Source organism: Carya illinoinensis, chromosome 3 (assembly GCF_018687715.1).
Source record: "Carya illinoinensis cultivar Pawnee chromosome 3, C.illinoinensisPawnee_v1, whole genome shotgun sequence".
Classification (NCBI taxonomy): Eukaryota; Viridiplantae; Streptophyta; class Magnoliopsida; order Fagales; family Juglandaceae; genus Carya; species Carya illinoinensis.
In genome coordinates, this window is record NC_056754.1 from 24882726 (window position 1) to 24898431 (window position 15706).

Sequence of the window (15706 nt, forward strand, 5' to 3'; positions counted from 1 at the left end):
AAAATTTGCAAATATGTAATTTAAATACAAGAAAATTATAAAAATAGCCCAAAATGAAATGGGACGGAAACTCCCAGTTTTGGCCGAAATGGCAGGAATGGTCAAAATGGGACCATAATGACCAGAATTTGAAACTAAACAGAACGAGATGGTAGAGTGTAATGGACACTATGTCGGAACGGCATATTCCTAGTATTTCAGCCGGAACGGAACGAAAATTAAAACCTTGGTTTGTTTGGATATATATATTTGTATTGTTGTTAATTTGATTTTTATTATATTTCTTTTTCTTTTCTTATGTTTAAAACAGATGGAATATAGTTTTAGTGGTAGTGTTGGTGGTTTTATTTTAGCTCATATTTCATTAGACATGGAGGAAGACACTAGTCTTTTAGTACCTTCCTCCATAAATACTCCAAACCCCAAGCCCGCACCATTTCTTCCCCCAAAGCCAAAAAGAGCCAAGAAAGCTACCAACCAATCTCATGTGTGGGATTATTTTACAAATGTTGAACCTCTTGATCTCATTGCACCTAAAACTCAATGCAATTATTGTTTCAAGATTTATGGATGTCATTATAAAAATGGTACTTCATCAATGTCACATCAACTAGGATATTCTTGTCTGGAGTCTCCTATTAAACAGAATAAAAATCTTGGAAATGATAAATTACCATCATACACTGGAGTTAGAATGGATGGTAGAGGATCTAGTCCTCAATTTTTAGGACAATATGATCGTAAAAAATTAAAGGTGATGATTTCTAATTTATTTACCTAGTGTGAATTGCCATTCAAGGTTATAGAGTATCTGACATTTGTTAAACTCTTCAATTATTTAGAGCCTAGACATAACTTGTCATCCCGAACCACCCTTCAAAAATAGTGTATTGGTTTATACAAGGAGGAGAAGCAAAATTGAAGGCTTCGTTAAGCAATCAAAGAATTTGTTTGACCACTGATATATGGACAGTAGTGCAAAACAAGAATTATATTTGCGTCACATGTCATTATATTGATCAAAGTTAGGTATTACATAAGAAAATCATAATTTTTTTCAAGATTCATAATAATAGAGGTGATACCATTGCTTGGATGTCAAAGTCTTACTTGATGGATTGTAAGATTAACCACATTTATATGATTATTGTGGATAATGCCTCCTCCAATGATGTCGCTATTGATCATGTGAGGAGGAACATAAGAGATAAGGAGTTTACAATTTTGGGATGAGAGTTTAACCATGTGCGATGAGCTGCACATATTTTAAACCTCATTGCATGTAATGGTTTAAAAATAATTTATGATGATATAAATAATATTAGAGAAGTTATAAGATTTGTGAGGTTCTCGGCAACAAGGCTTTATATATTTAAAACATGTGCAAAAGAGCTGAAAATTATGTGTGAAAAAATGGTGTGTCTAGATGTTCCTATTAGATAGAACTCAACATACATAATGCTTAGTATTGTTAAAAAATATGAAAAAACTTTTGTGTTAATGAGAGTGGGGGAGTCATCGCTTTCGACTCCTCCGTTTGAAGATTGGCAAAATCATATTTTTATTAAGTTTCTAAAAGTTTTTTATAATGTCATTTTGAAAATCTTTGACTCATCTTACATGACATCTAATATGTTATTTTAACAAATTTATACAATTGAGCACGATTTGAACAAAATGGGTCAGAATGAGAATGACGTTTACTATGAAACTTAAGTTTGATAAAAATTGGGGAAACACGAATAAGAAGAACATGATTGTTCATGTAGCTTTTATCCTTGACCTTCGATATAAGATAACAGCTTTGTCATATTGGTTAAAAATGTACAAAGGGGATGAATGCGGAGATAAAATTAAGGCCAAAGTAAGATTGCTCATGAACCTTTTGATTGAGCAATACCACAAGTTTCATGAGTTAGGTAGCCAAAGATCAAATATGGCACATAGAAGTTCCTCAAGTACTATTGGTGATGACTCAAACTGTGAAGATTTTAATACATCTCTAGATCAATATCTTGAGGAGCAAAGCAATTTGGTATTTAGCTCGGACATGGAGAGGTATTTGTCATATGTGATTGAATCAAAGTACCTGGGATTGAGATTTTAGATTAGTGAAACGTGAACTTATTTAGAGATATCACATTCTTGCAGAGATTGCATATGATATATTGGTCATTCCTATTTCCACCGTCGCATCTGAATCCGCATTCAACACCGATAGACGTGTAATAGACCTATATTAAAGTTCATTAGCACTGGAGACTATCCAAACACTAATTTGCACACAAAATTGGTTGACTTGTGAACCATTTAGTTCTTGAGAGGTGGAGGAGCATGTAAAAAGCGTTGACATTGAAGGTAAATACTTTTATTTATTAATTTGATTTTTATTACTAATTTATCCATTTAACTTAATCTTTTTTTTGCTTAAGGTAACCCTCTTCCTTCAACTTCAGTAATTTAACTTTTTGTTCTTAATGATGTGAACTTTGGAGCATCTAACTTTGCATACACTACATAATCAATCATGGTATGAATTACAAATTGGTTTAGGTTTTCTTCTTTGGTTGCTATTTTACTTTACTTTGATTTCTTTAACTTCATTGTGAGTTTCACATGACTTTCATTTTGAAGAAACAATGGAGGATTGGGATCAACAGGCTTTGGAGAAGATTGTTGAATCAAATAAAACTGAGTATAAGCAGAACAAGCCAAGTGATATTGTAAGTGGTCTTTATAATGTTCTCTCTACAGTGTCTAAATATTTTGTTTGTGGAAGATGGGTTTTTCATAATTTTCTCTTCATTATGGGTGCTCAATCTCATGCTTTTCTACTAATTATGGGGCATATTGGTGTTTGGTAAATATTGTTGCTATAGATGTTCTAGTTGCTTCCATTGAGCTTGCATGAATAGGTCCATTGTTAAAAACTGATATTCTCTCTCTGTTTTAATATTTTCTTTGGTGGGTTGTATGTGTTGAGTTTGTGGAACGCATTCCCTTTGATTCTCTAGTTCTTGTCTAGTAGTTAGCCAATAAAATGAGAAGCTGCAAATAGTTTTAGTAGTTCCAAAAAGTAATTTTGATTAATATTGATCTATATATGATTTTCTTAATTATAGAGTTTGAGAAACATTTGATATAGAAAAACCCACTGCTGGTGTCTTCAAAGCCAAGTTGAGTACCATTTGGTGGGATTTTGGCCTCAATCTCATTGCCTCTCACGTAAGCCTACTACTTGTGATCTATCTCCTTAATTGTAGAACTAAGGCTTTCATTTTACACCTATTTGTAGACTGAGTAGTTCTTATCATCAGGTCACTATAGGATACTGATATGTCCCTTGTACAGCTTCCCCCAATTCCATATTCAACTTTCAAGATGTGAAAACTAGTAGTATTGTATTAGTTTAATTAGTTGTGATGTATTATTATTTATTTTGTTATTTGTAAATTTATTTTTTGTATTGTGATGTAAACAACAATCTTATCTATTTTGTATTTTTATTTATTATTTTCTTTAATTTATTTTTAAAAAAACTTTTAAAAAGTGTTTAAATTATTTTTTATAAAAAATATGGGCATTTTAAACATAATATAAGAATTTTTTTTAAAAAAATATAAAAGTGCTATAAATTTTTTAAAAGTTTTAAAATCTTTGAAAAATATATATATTCAAAACCCAGACTAAATCTGATTATAACCCAGATATTATAGGCAAAAAATATGGATATCCACCCGGATTGAATCTGAATGAATCCAGGTGGATAACCACCTAGTTTTTGGAATCTAGGTCTGGATCCTGTTATGGTTGGATATTCGAATCCGGATCTAGTTGCAAACCCCTAACTTGTACATTCAACACTGTCATGCGTGTTCCACATTGTACCACAATAATGTATTGCGTTTGTTTGGATCCTTGAAATATTTTAAAATTTTATAAATTATGATGAAATAAATTGAATAAAGATATTTTATTAGATTTTAAAAAATAGAGAAAAAAATTAGAAGAAAAATCTTATAAAGTTAAAAATTGTTAGAAAATAATTTTTATTTTGAAATTTAGAAAAGTTATACTGATTTTTGTGTTTTGTATTGAAATTTGTAAAATTTGTTTTGATTTTTATGTTTGGATAATCATTTGGTAATGATTAGATTAAAAAGTTAAAAATTTGAAATTAAAAAGTATTTTATATTTATGTAATGTTTAGAAATGCAATTATAAAAAATTTTGAGAATTTTGAAAATTCTTTGCATGTCCAAACATGCCCTCAGTTGTCAACAGTCTTTTGCTCATCATCTTTTCCAAAACCTTATGTTAGGGTAATGAGAAGTGATACAATCACAAAAAAATTTTACAAAATTATACTCAATAACTGACAATACTTCATGTAATACGTTAGACTTACTTTATAAAAAAATAAATTTATAATTTAACGTAACATATCAAACCACGTCAATTTGTGAATTTTCTTGCATAATTCCTTTGTGGCCAAAACATTTCTTGATATATTTTACAAAAAAGTAAATTTCTAATCTAAGATATCATGTCAAGTCACGTCAGTTTGTAAATTATATTTTGAATAATTTTTTTGTGGCCAAAATATTTCTCAAAACATGTTATAGAATCATATAAATAGATAGAAAAATCAACTTAAAGACAGACAATTGTAGAGCTACAACAACCATAGATATTAAAGTGAGGATTGAATATGTGGCTCATGGAAGTACCAATTTTCATATTGAAAGGAATCTAGAGAATCGGTATCCAAAAAGTTTTTAGTCGAGTTCATTTTCTGAAAAGATAAGTTGAAGTTCATTTTCTAAAGTTGCTCCTAACAGTTGGAAAAGCATATTTTAGAGAATAAATAAACAAGGCATAATGTCTTGTTTGATTACATAATTCAAATGTGATGAGATGTTTTATTAAAAATTGAATAATATATTATTATAATATTATTTTTTAATAATATTTTTGTTTTAAAATTTTTGAATTATTTATTTATTTTATGTGAAAATTTATAAAAATTATAATAATTATATGATATGAGATAATTTAATTTTATATAATCAAAACAGTCCAAATTTAAACAATAAAGTTAGAAAATAGATTAATGGCATGGTTATAGTGGAAGGATGCACATTGCAACTTTTTAGTTGTATGATGCGTGACATGCGTCGTTTAAAGTACTTTTCCTCTTGAAAAAAAAAAAAAAAAGTACTTTTCCTCGTCTTAAATTTCAATTACAAAAGTAAAATAAAAATATTCTTGAATTGTTTGAAAAGATTGAAAGCCAATTTTAAAGACACGGATATATATAATATAAATCTTCAAAAAAGATTTTCGGTTTTGAAAAGAAAAATGAAAAAGAAAAAGAAAAATACAAGATAACAGAACCAGACGGCGTCGTTTGTAATTGATCCTATATATCGATCTGCTTCTCCCTTGACCTGTCTCAGTTCACTCTCTCCGCCTCTCCGTCTCTCTAACGATCCGCTGCGAACCTCGGAACCATGGCTACTTTAGCGGTGGCTGCTGCTCGTCAAGCTGCGACGCTAACCCGGATCTCCTCGCCTAAAATTTCGGCTCAAGCCTCCAATCTAGTTCATCGGCGTGGCCTTGCCGGCGCTGCAGGTTTAACACACCCAGACATATAATTTCCCTCTTTGTATATCTCGATGTTATATGTTTTCACTTCTCTTGATTTTCGATCTCATTTCATATAAACCAGATTCTCCAATCTTTTCATCCCCTATTTGGTTGCTGAGAAAATCTGGGAAAGAAAGGAATGAAATTGTTGGTTAGTTTGTCATAAGTATTTTATGCCCTTAGAAATTTGACAAAATGAGCTTAATCGAGCTTGATAATGCAACTTTGTAAGGATCTTTTTACTTCTCTACTTTCTCCAGTTGGTTGCTGAGAGAATTTAGGGAAGAAAGCAAAAGAAAGATTTTGGTCTTTTCAGGGTTTTTCGTGCAGATTATGTCCCTAATGAATTCAATAGTTCAGAATATTTCATCTTGAGACTCGAGATTTTGAGGTTTCGGCTGTTTTGTTGGCTGGGAGATTGCGAAGATTTTTTTTTTTTAAATTAATATTAAAGCTAATGCAATGGGTTTTTTTCCTTCTTCCCACCCCCGACCTCCAGGAAAAAATGTTTTAAGTCCTACAGTTATAATTTTTGGCTTTAGGTCGAGTGAAGGTCGTTGTGATTTCTCAGTTCCCATAAAACTGAAATTATTTGTTTTAAATAGAATTTGTTTAGAAAATAAATTCTACTTTTCTTTTTCATGTAGTTCGACGTTCTGGAATTGGTGGATAAATTTTGGTATTCATTGGATGTGTGAATGGATAAATTTGGGAGTTATCAACACCCTACGTTTAACGATAGAAAAAATGGAATTTTTGTTAAGAAAATTAACTCAAGAAATATAGAAAATGAACCTGATCGATGGCGGGAATTTATCAATGAAAAGCATCAAAGTTCTGTTTAATTGCATGCATATACTTGTTTTGATTTGTTTAATATTTGTAAGTTTCTTGAATGCTAAATTTGTGATGTACAAGTGTATTGGAATAGTAAGTGAAATAAGGAAACGAGTATGATTTTCTCACTGCAGAGGCAGCTTTCCAGTCAAAGGAGGTGCTGTTGAGGACTTCTTTTGGGCTTCTTTGATTGTTGTTTTGAATTATCAAAAAATGTTCAAATTTTTTGTCTTTTTCTCACTGATAAATTACTTTCAAAATGTTAAAAAAAAGAATGGAGAGAAAAACGTATGGGTCTTGATGCCATATGTAATATATGTGAAACATGAATGCCATCAGCACCTCTTTTCTAATCTTTACTTGATCCTTTCCTTAGAGTGAATTGATGTATACTTTTAGTAGTATCTCTACTTATTATCTGCAATATATTGTTGCCCCTTCTTATTTTTCGTTTGATTATTTGCAGATCACCATGGCCCACCTAGGGTTAATATTTGGCAAGACCCAATGAGCCCATCTAAGTGGAAGGAAGAGCATGTGAGTCCTATCTTGAGATCCATCCCCATTTTTTCCCTCAAATCACTCACACTATTTTGTTTGGAGGTTTTTTTGGTGCTATTTATCTTCACTGAGATGAAATTCATGTCATGGTGTTAAACCTTTTATTTGTAGAAGTTCATTACGGCTGTGTCCTGAGCCACAACAACAAATTTGTGGACACTTACACAGGAAACTTTCTTGACTGAACATTATGCTTTTGCAGTTTGTAATTGCCTCCCTGTCTGGCTGGGGTCTACTCATCTTTGGAGGGTACAAATTCTTTACGAAAGGCAAAGGCAAGGAGGAAGAGGTAACTCTGTGTACCCTTCAACCTGATCACCATCTTTACTTGTTTGAGTATGATCTGCCGTAGTTATGAGAAATTTAGAGCTTAATTATTTTAGACATCAGAATAATCGGCCTGTGCAGCATTTTATGTTGTGCCAAAAGTAATAAAACTGCGCAATGCATGCTGTTCATAATGTGTCCAATCAGTATGTGAGTTCCTTTGACTATTGCCTTTCCCAGTCTATTGAAAGTAACATTGGTTTTTTAGCATATAATCGTTTCATATGATATTCATTTATGCTTGCTAAAAATAACTTTCATGAGAAAGTTTAGCTGGAGCACACAAAGGAAAAATTTGAGTAAATGAATTTATTCTTATTAGCTGTTCTAGTATACTACCTATGTACTAGAGGATTCTCCTGTTGTAATGAAATGTTTATGACTTATAAAAAATAAAAATAAAAACAAAGAGTTGAAGGCAAGAAATTTGGTGTCTTTTCCTTTGTTTCACTTGTCCAATGCTCTAATTCATCCCTTGGCATATGTGAACCGTGCCCTTCACCATTTAATAGAGTAAAGAGCTTTGTTCTCATTTTCTATGTGTAGTGACTCATCAACAAATAAATAAATTCTATGTGTAATGCTTATTTAAGAGGATATGCCACATTGACCGAAATAAAGAGGGAGGTCATATAATTTTTTTTTTTTTTATAATTAAGATAATGATTTTATTAAGATTAGAAGAAGGTTGTTTCCCCCGTCTACAGTAAGTGTACAAGAAATTCGTCTAACTGGAAAAGGAGAAAGTGCTAGGAAGTCTAGAAAAGTTGAAGAGGGTGGTCATATAAGTACTGAAAGAAGGAACCGCGTTTGATGAGTTTTCCCCTTTATCGTTTTACATTGTTTTATCTGGTACATTTTTTTACCGTGCATAAAAAAACTTCCAAACCAAATTGTTAGGTTTGGAAGTTTTTTTATGCACAAAATTCTCATCTCATCTTATCTTATCATTGCAACTTTTTCAAATTTTCACATAAAATATAATAAACAATTTAACTTTTTCAAATCCCAAAACAATAATAATATTAAAAAATAAAATTTTATTCAACTTTTAATGGTTTGGTAATAAAAAAATTTCATCTCAAACTCAAAATTCTCATCTCATTATTATAATTTTTCCAAATTCCCATACAAAATATAATAAATAATTCAATTTTTTTTTTAATTTTTTCAAATTCAAAAACAATAATAATATTAAAATATAATATTTTAATATTTCATCTTAAACTCAAAATTTTCATCCCACTTACCAAACAAAACCTTAACTTTCATCTCAAACTAAAAATTCTCATCTCAACATCCAAACCTAAGTGGAATTCATTCAACAGTTCTGCTTGATATCTGGTGAGCTCTAACTATGTCATATGTGCTCTTTTAAATGTTCAACTTGGTTGTATATAGATTCTAAAATTATTACTTTTCTGATCCATGTTACTCCCTGGTGATGTGCTACATGTTCTAAACTACAGCGGCCAGAGGAAATAAAAAAAGAACAGGTCTAGGTGGCGGTTAGAACACATAGGACCGCATTTCCTGTGCTTCAATTTTTTTTTTAATATATCAAAAAAAAAAATGCGGCGCTTTATTTCCTGTGCTTCAATTTTGATACTAAACCACTTGTTCAGTCTAGTAAGCGTTATTTAGGCTAACCTAGTACTCATGCACATTTTTTTAAGTTTCAATTTTGTTCTGACTGACTGATTCTTGTTTGTTTACAGAAACTGGTGGAAGCATCACACTAAGGTTTGGATTGTTTAATTGACATGGAATTTTCCTGGTAATAAGCTGTGGGCTTGGACTTTTTATTGGTTGGAAATAGTTATGTTGGCTAGTTATGATCAAAATCTGTGGAGAATGATCCTGTGATAAAATTTGGAGGCTGATTTCTTTTGTTGGAAGACAATCAGCCCTTTATGTTTTGTTGCCTGTTTTCTAGTTATTTTTCATGATTTGATGCATTGGCCTTACAGTGTGCTAATAATGCGAAGCCAATCTTCATGGAAGTCCAAATTCTGTTTGATGGTATTTGAAGTCGCTGATTATGGTTTTGCATGACTGCATGGAATTTACCCTTCTGATCCAAACTTCAATATAATTTGATCCAAACTGATAAATGATATAGACTGTTCGTTTGGGTTCCCAGCTATATACCGGGACCCGGACCGAGACCCGTGTGATGTGGCCGGGACCCGCCCAGGTGAACCTAGGCAGATACCGAATCTGGGTATCCGGGTTGTACTCGGTGCTTTTTTGACAGCTTTCTGCTTTTTGCCCTTTTTCTGTTCACCTTGTTGGACAAGAAAAATGATGTATGTGAAACAAAGTCAATGCGGGAGTTAAAGCCAAATTGTAAAATCCCAGCAACTTAATTTCTTTTTAAATAAAGAAATAAATCGGGATATGGGCAAGGGGGTACTTCGGTTATCGGCTTAGGTAGAACTTGGTCCGAAAATTGCCTCTAGTATTAGAGTAACTAGGTACCGGACCCAAGTGAGGACAAAAAAAAAAAATCGCTTGGATGAACGGTTCTAATAAATACCTAGTTATCAACCTGCTTCATACCTTGCCTCCAACGGATGAACAGTTTCAAACTTCGCCTCCAAGGTTACACGTGATCGTATTGTTAAAACATGATTTTAGTACAGACGTGGATGGAAGGTGTCCCAAAGAGACCATGGGTAGGCATGTGTAAGCAATACATTGATCAAACCTTGGTTTGCCATTGGCCCTTTTTCTTTTTTGAAAGAAAAACATTGTATAATTTCATTATGAGTTCAAATCGTTACAAACTTTGTCTTTTACAATTAATTGATTAATCTGTTGCAGTCCCTCTTCAATCCAACAAAATTCTCCTTTTATATACAAAGCCATCTTCGCTAAGTTGTGAGCCACATCATTCTCTTCTCTATGTATAAATGCCAATGACCATTTTGAACATGACAATAGAGCATTGCCTTCAAGTCTTCAACTACTTGCCCCCTCCCTGATTCATCCATCATCTCAGAATATACAGCCTCAGTTACTTCTTTATCATCTCTTTCAAAGATAATTTCCCGGAAACCCAACTCCCTACACAACTCCATCGACCTCCATAATGCATTATACTTAACAAAAAATGGTAAGACAACATACCTCTTTTGAGAGCACATAGCAACGAAGATATCTCCTGTGTGGTTTCTAACTATGATCCCAACTACCATTATTTGGTGCTCTATATCAAGGACAGAATCAAAGTTAACTTTTTATGTGTTTCCAGCAAGTTTTCTCCATCCCCATTGTCTCCTATTTGGTTCTTCCCCAGTCTGCCTCTCTCTCTTCATCTTTTTTGCCTCATGAAAGTCTCCTAGCCCTGTAACAGCCCACTGCACAATCTCGCTAGGGCTAGTGAATTTATTTTCAAAAATGAATTCATTTCTTCTATCCCATATTTTCTTCATGATGGCCACTATTATTTCTAGTTTATCTTTTGAGAGGCCACTATACATATCCCACCGCAAGTGCAGAAAATTGTTGCCTTCAATCTTCCATTTCTTTATTCGACACATTTTTTGCCCAAACATCAGACGCTAAAGGGCATGGATCACCATCTCCTCTTCGCTTAGGCAAAGGAGACATATTGGGTCATCAATAATTCTTCTTTTACACATGTTTGCTCTTGTAGGCAAAATGTTATTTATTGCTTCCATAGAAAATGCCTACATCCACCTAGAATATCCAGGTTCCATATCTTCTTCCACTGAGTTGTCTCACCACTACCAAAAGATGTCTTCCACTCACCCTCCTTCATCCTCTGTAGATCACCATATTAGGCGCTTCTTATTGTACATTTTCATTTTTTGTGAATCTCCGATACTATTTATATGTTGCCCCTAGTTGACTTAGTGGGATAATGCATATCAGTTCAGCGTCATATGTGTGGAAAATACTTCTAAACAGATCTTCCTTTCATTTTTTTTCCTCCTCATCAATTAGCTCACACACTCTCAATTTAGCATTAAGTATTCTGATAAGGGATTACACAGTACGTTGTTGGTGTTGATAGCCACTTCTGACCCCAGATCTTTATCTCTCGCCCATTCCACACTATCCACCTTAACCCATTCATCACAACATCCCTCACTGACCATATACTCCTTCATATTAGAGATAGAGAGTCTCCAATCCTGTCATCAACAAACTAAACAGATCTAAAGTACTTTTCTTTAAAAATGCTGGCTACAAATGATTTTGGCTCCTAAGTAAACCTCCACCCTTGTTTTGCTAGCATCACCTTGTTAAAGCATTCCATGTTTCTAAAACCCAGTCCACCCATTGCTTTTGAACAACCCAACTTGTCCCAACTTCACTAATGTCTACATTTCTCTCTCTGATTTTGCCTCTATCAAAACCTAGAGAACATTGCTTTCAGACCCCTACACAACTTCTTTGAAAGTTTAAAAACACTCATAGAGTATGTAGGGATGGATTGTAAAACAGCCTTGATAAGCACCTTCTTCCTTACTTCGGAGAGGAAACTATTTTTTCAATTTTATATCTTCTGCCACACACTTTCTTTTATACATCTAAATGTGTTGTACTTTGCCTTCCCTACGACTACTGAAAGACCCAAGTATCTTCCATAGTTCTCACATAATACTGTAACTGCTTCACTGACAATCTAGCTTTTTATGGCCATCCTTGTATTAGAGCTAAATATGATGAAAGTCTTCTGTTTGTTCAAAGTCTGTCCTGAGGCTCTCTTATATCTTCCACTCCTCATACTTTGCTCTATTGAAAATCAAACAATCATTTGCAAATATTAAGTGATTGACTTTAGTGCCCCCTTTAGCCACTGCAACTCCCCTTATTTCTCCTCGCAGTTATGCTTTTTTTTAAAACTGGTGTTAACGAGTATTTTTTGTCAACATATCGAAAGAGGAGAAGAATCCTTCCCTGGCGCGTTGAGGTGGTGTTGGGCCCGGGTTGGCAATGTGTGGGCCTTGGTATGTTGGGCCTAGACGAGGTTACGTGGGCCCCTGGTTGATCCGATGCAACTGTATGAAGTCCGTGTGCATAGTCATGATTGTGAATAGTAGGTAAATGTAGAGAAAATAGAGAGAGATAGACACACAAATTTATATAGTTCGGCACTAGGCCTACGTCCACAGGGGTCTGGAGATGGAAGAATTCACTATAATAAGCTTGATTTATAGTCTCTCAACGTCTCTCATCCTCATATACAATAAATTTCATAGATTTCTCTTCCCGGTCTGGATACTATCGCAAGATCCTGTGTCTAGGGGTTGAAGAAGCCTTCCTTAAAAGCCTCACAAGAAGTCTGCCCAAAAAGTCCATTTGAAGATCCCTCAAGTCTTATGTGCTTTCCCCTTTTATCTCTTTCTTTCCCTTCCTTTATGTCACGTCACATTTCCTCACGCCTTTTCCTCCTGCTAGCCTGACATTACTTTACTTCTTTTCTTTCTTCTTCCCATCTTCCCCCTTTTTTTCTCCTGTTTTGTCCTTTAGTAAAGCCCCATTAGGCAGGCTTAGGCTTTGAGAGCCCATGTGGGCTTATGGCAAAAATCCCCCCTAATAGTTGGCTCAAACCTTTAGCATAAATTAAAAAAAAGGTAAGGGGAAAAAGGATCCCTTTGCCTTAGTCCTCTAGAAGGATTAATTGTCTTCTCTTGCCTCCCATTTATCAACACTGCTTACCTCACCAAGCATACACATTCCATGATGAAACTGGTTATCTTCTGTCCAAAACCTAATCTTTTCAATATTGCTTTAAGAAATGTCCATTCAATTCTATTGTAGGCTTTGGACATATCCAGCTTTATGGTCATACTACCAGTCCTACCTTTCTACATTTTCTTCATAGTGTGACACTCTGATTAGAGGAGATAATTCCATTCAAAACCCCTTTAATCCTTTTTACTAGTACTTTTGAGATCAACTTATACATTACATTACAAAGGCTAATAGATCTATAGTAGGGGTGTCAAATCGTGTTAACGGGTCGTGTTCGTGTCGTGTCAAATCGTGTTAACGGGTCATATAGGTCAACCCTAACCCGACCCGTTAAGCTTATCGTGTCAAAATCTCAAACCCTAACACGACCCATTAACATAACGGGTCGTGTCGTGTCAACCCGTTTTGACCCATTAATAAGTATTACGAAATATGTTTTTTTTTTATAAGTAAAAAAATAAATTAAGAAAATATTACGAAATAGGTTAATACGACACAATACAACTCATTTTAAACTATTTATATAAATGGATTGAATAGGCTTGAAATAAACCTTTTTAACCTGATTAAATTTAGCATAATTTTATATAAATGTTAAAATTACAATATCTATAAAAATTATAAAACTAATTATAAGTCCAAAACTACAATCCAAATAATAAAAATATCGAAATTGAAATTCTAACAATTTTATTTTTAGATATAAGGGTATAATTGTAACTTTAACTTTCTTAACGTGTCATAACAGGTTATAACGGGTCAAAACGGGTTAACTCGTTATCAACCTGTTAAGCAATCGTGTCTTAACGGGTCAACCCGTTTTGACCCGAACTCATTAAGACTAAACCCTAACCCGCTATTATCGTGTCGTGTTCGTGTTGGGTTAACGGGTCGTATGACATATTGCCACCCCTAATCTATAGTCTTTAGCTAAAATTGGGGCCTTTACCTTTGGTATAAAGGCTAGATACATATTTTAACTTAATCTATATCTTTCCTTCTTTTAGGAACTCCATAACAACCTTGCTAGTCTCATTTCCAAATATATCCCAATAGTTTTTGTAGAAGCCAGCTTCAAAATCATCTGGGCCAGGTGATTTAAGAGCTGAAATTTGTTTTAGGGCCCTTTTCACCTCATTAGAAGTGAAATCTCTTTCTAACTTAACCTTCATCTCCTCAAGGATCCTCTATCCTCTATATGTTGAGTTAGGGGATATGAGGAAGAATAAATCTCTATAAAATAATTCTAAGAAGCATCTTCAATCTCCCTTTTCTCATTCACTAACCTCCCTTGTGAGTCATGTATCCTCTTAATAGAATCCTTCCTCTTCCTCTGATTTGCATATGCATGGAAGAATTTTGTGTTTCTGTCCCTTTTTTTGAGCTAATGTTTTTTGGCCCTTTGTTTCTATCTCAGATTTTCTTAGTCCAATAAAACATCAAGCTCTTTATGCCTTCTTCTAATCTCATCCACCTAATCTGAGCCCTCTATCTGTTGGAGGAGCTTTAGTTGTTTCAGTTTTTCTAATGGCCATAACCCTCTCCTTTATTAAGTTCCTACTCCAGTGGCTCAAGTCACTCCTACATCTTGATAATAATTTCCGAAACCTCTTCAAATGGCTTTATACTCCAATACCCTTACACCATTCCTCAGCAATTAGTTGTTTGCACCCCTCTTCTAATTTCCAGCTCAACTCATACTTGAAATTCTTCTTCCTAATACCTCCCTTCTCCCTTATGCCCCTACATGCACTAAGAAATAGTGGACAATGATCTGAGCACGTAGCCACCAAGACAAAAACACTTACTTCTAAAAACATGCTCATCCAAACATGGTTAATAACTACTCGATCAAACATCTCTTTAATGAAAGTATTATTCTCATGGCCATTACACTAGGTGAATTTGTTGCCTGTCCACCCTAAGTCTGCCTAATTTCCCCACTCTAAAGCCCTCCATCTGATCTTCACTTCATTGTCTTCCCCCTTAGTTTTCACTCTGACTTACAATCTTGTTAAAATCTCCAACAACACACCACCCCTTATCTGTATTAAGTTTAAAACAAGCCAATAAATCCCATGACTTTCCTCTTACTAGTTTCTGGGTTCCCATATAATCCTGTTAAAATCCATCTTGCCCCTAATCTTTCTTCTACACACCATACATTTATATGCCTATGAAAGTAGTTTATTAATTCTACTACTTCCTCCGTCCTCCACATCATGATCAACCATCTACTCATCCCCACTGGGTCCACCCTTACACATCCCTCAAAACCCAATCTCCTTTGTAGAAAACTGGACCTACTTGCTTTTATTTTTGTTTCTATGAGGAAAACTATGTCCAGGGGTTCCCAAGCCCTCAGCAGTTTCAACTTAATATTTTCATTGCTCCTGGTGGGACTGTCTAGCAACCTCTGCCACTCCCTTTGTATCGTTCCCCCCATTCCTCCCACCCTCTTGTTTTACTTTCTTTGACCCTTTGCCTTCATTTCCACCAACACCCCATCGTGCAAACTTCTTTTCTTCAAAATAGTTTTTGCTAGAGATTGTTTCGACATACCTTTCTATCTGGCTCTGCATTTCCATCTTCCCTTGATCTC

General features: G+C 34.1%; 1 protein-coding gene across 1 annotated transcript; it reads left to right on the plus strand.

Annotated features, from left to right (window-relative positions):
• The first annotated feature begins 5444 nt into the window (after positions 1 to 5444).
• On the plus strand, positions 5445 to 9377 carry LOC122303923. Its single transcript, XM_043115913.1, has 4 exons — positions 5445 to 5634; positions 6953 to 7023; positions 7250 to 7336; positions 9093 to 9377. The coding sequence occupies exons 1-4, from the start codon at positions 5514 to 5516 to the stop codon at positions 9114 to 9116; spliced, it is 303 nt and encodes a 100-aa protein (XP_042971847.1). The 5' UTR covers positions 5445 to 5513; the 3' UTR covers positions 9117 to 9377.
• The last annotated feature ends 6329 nt before the right edge of the window (positions 9378 to 15706 follow it).